The 3,154-nt window shown below is 40.0% G+C and overlaps 1 protein-coding gene across 1 annotated transcript; it reads right to left on the bottom strand.

The window, feature by feature from the left end:
* Window positions 1–328: 328 nt before the first annotated feature.
* LOC138855892 (uncharacterized) lies at window positions 329–1,234 on the bottom strand. The gene has a single exon (XM_070106167.1). It carries the CDS (start codon window positions 1,232–1,234, stop codon window positions 329–331), a length of 906 nt encoding a protein of 301 aa, XP_069962268.1.
* Between the last annotated feature and the right edge of the window lie 1,920 nt (window positions 1,235–3,154).

The following is a 3,154-nucleotide window of genomic DNA, read 5'->3' as shown; positions in this document are numbered from 1 at the left end:
CCAGTAGCCCATAGTGGCTTATAAAGTCGGCTCCTATAATTCCGCACGTAACGTCAGCGATCAAAAAATTCCAAAGGAATTCGCGTCTTAAGCCTAAATCGATTTTAAGGAGGACTTCGCCGTATACAGTGATCGGGGTACCGTTCGCTGCGTATAACTTTACCGTCGATGATTTCATGTTGTTTTGGACAATTTTAGGAATTATGGAGGCGTCTGCTCCGGTGTCTATCAAAAAATTATGTTTGGAGAGCCCGTCAAAAAGTTTCAGGCGGTGTGTGACTGCAGGACGTAAGTTACAGATGTGCGTTGCAGTCTTCGATGCAGATAGTCATTTGCTTTTCTCCAGGTTGTTGTATGAACAGGGTTTCCTACATGTTCGAGCGTTGGCGCCGAACTTATGGTGATACCAACATAACTCATTCGTGTTCGTAGACTCCTGGTGCACATATCGTTGGTGTCTCTGCCGGCTTTTGCTGCGGCTCCTTGGTCGTCGCGATTTTATAACTTCCATCTGCTTCGTGAGCTGAGCGATCTCATTTCGGATTTCTCGTAATGTAATTGGCTCATCGCTGGCCTCCTTGGGGGCGCTTATTGCTGGTTGTTGATTACCTACTACGTTAATTTGTCGAAAATTCATAGAATCGGCGATGGCGTCTGCAATTGCGATTTTATCTGCAACGTCACCTTTTGATGCGATTACCGCAGCCTGAGCGTGGGGTGGTAGACGTGAGGCCCACAGATCGATAAGTACTGTTTCACAGAGCGCGGTGCCAGCCACTCGTCTCATGTCGTTGAAAAGTTGGCTTGGCTTTAAGTCACCCAGGGGCATATCCGAAAGAACACGTTGCACGCGACGTTGTTGGCTGTCTGCAAAATGTGCTATTAGTTTGGATTTAATGTACTCGTAGCGGTTAAGCGAAGGTGCTGAATCGATGACTGCCCTTAACTCCATTAGCTTGCTTGGAGGAACTTGTGCCATGACCAGGTTGTATTTCCTTGTGTCGTGTGTCACACCGGTAGCTGCGAACCAGAACTCCAATGACAAAAAATACGACTCGATGTTTGTTTCGTTTATATTGGGTGGGCTTATGCGTGGTACCATAGCTGCGTCCACGTGGAAATCAGGCTGATGCACCTCGATTGATGATCTAGGCAAAATGCTTTGCGGTTGCACTGCCTGTCGAACGTTCGGGGGTGACGATGTTTGCGCGTTATTTTCACCTTGTTGTGCCATTTTGATCACGTCGGGGTCACCAGTTTTAATGGTTGCGTTGATAATGTTTGAAGCGGGCGGTCCTGCTGCTGGCACGTCTTGTCAGTTTGGCGTCCGTGAGAAGAAGGAAAGAATTGCAGGATGAAGGAGAATGGGGTTGCTTATGACTTTAATATAAAATTGTAGTAAAGGGTTGCCGGTCGGTAGTGTTGTGCGTTTTGACGGTCGGCAACATAGTACAACATAGTTGTAGCCTGTCGGTAGTGTATGATGTTGCCACATATATATGTACTCGTGTATAAAAGATCTGCGCGGCGAGTTGAGTTAATTTAGCCATGTCCATTTCGCTGTCTGTCAGTCTCTCCGTCCGCCTGTCTGTATACACGTAACTAGTCCGTTAGTTTCTGAAATATTTATATGAAATTTTGCACACTTTATTTTTTCTCCAAGGAGCTGCGCATTAGTTGGAACTACCGATATCGAACCAGAATAGGATATAGCTGCCATACAAACTTGCCGATCCAAATCAAATCCTTGTATGAAAAACTTTTTTATTTGACAAGATACGAAAGATCACGAAATTTGTCATCGGTTATTTTCTAAGGTAGCGTCACAAAATCCGAACATATTGTTCAGATCAGACTACTATAGCATATAGCTGTCACGCTAACTGTCAGGTCAAAATAATGATGAAGATTTTTTTATACTTTTTTATGCTATAAGAAATATTGCAAAGAAGGTGTAGCCGAAGTTAACTTTTTTCTTGTTTTTTGAACCTAAGAATTATGACAAGTTGTAGTTTTAATAAACATACGTCATTATGCTTCCTAAGTCTAAAACTTAAATTAATAAAATTAATTTGTTTCAAAGGCTTAATTTTTAGTGAGAAAAATATTTTTTTTCCATAAACAATATTGTAGATTCCAAGCTATCCTAAGATATTCGAAAACATCTTTGCTTTCTTACTGTCATCTACAGTATCCGGCTAAAAAGATACAATAAAAAGCCGAAGGCTTAAAAAACTACTAAAATATGTTTATGAATAGCATTCATGCACATACACTGCATTAAGTGCCTATAAAAATTATGCCAACATTTCAATGTTCAGTGTTCCACAAGTTCACACCGTCATTTTCAATATCAACACTGCGTACCGCTACTTCCTCCTGCCGCCACTCGGAGTCTATTTAGAATTTCAATTTTTCACGCCAATATTTGCTATATTGCATGCATATTCAATTCACTCGTGCAATACAGAAATATATACATACGTATTTTTTTTACGCTATTACGTGTGCCGATTACGAGCGATGCTACGTTGTGACTGCGTTGATGATGGTCATTGTAATTATAGCGCCATAATTGTTTTATTTGTTTTGTTAATAAACAATATTTTTTAAGTATGTACATATGTATTTACTCAGTGTACTATTGACGTGTGGTAGTTGTAGTTGTTGTTGCTGTTATCGTAGTTGTGCTATGAGTGTGTTTAGCCAATGACATATGCAAATCGGACTTAAGAAATGTTTGCATTCTTACAACGTCAGCGACAAGTGCACGCACACAGGCTTATAAATACATATACAAGTATGTACTTAAATATACAGTATACAAGTAGATATTTATAAAAATACATGTGTTATCTGTGAAGTATATAAACATATATGTACCTAAGCGTTTACTTACAAATGCAGATAAACTTCTGCATCTCAAAGCAAATATTAGAAGTATAAATAAATTTGTATATATCTGTTTGTATGTATATATGTATTTATATAACTGTCTGCATGTATAGACGTCAACCAATCCATCAGTCTTTGAGGTACCGATTTGAAATTTTGCACACGTCCATTTTTCGCCAAGAAACTGCTCATTTGTCGGAACTGCCGATATCGAACCATTGTGTGACATAGCTGCCATACAAACTGATCGATCCAAATC

The sequence above is a fragment of the Bactrocera oleae genome, chromosome 3, assembly GCF_042242935.1.
Source record: "Bactrocera oleae isolate idBacOlea1 chromosome 3, idBacOlea1, whole genome shotgun sequence".
NCBI classification, from domain to species: Eukaryota; Metazoa; Arthropoda; class Insecta; order Diptera; family Tephritidae; genus Bactrocera; species Bactrocera oleae.
The sequence above is the reverse complement of the archived record's forward strand: the minus strand, read 5'-3'. Positions and strand labels throughout refer to the sequence as shown.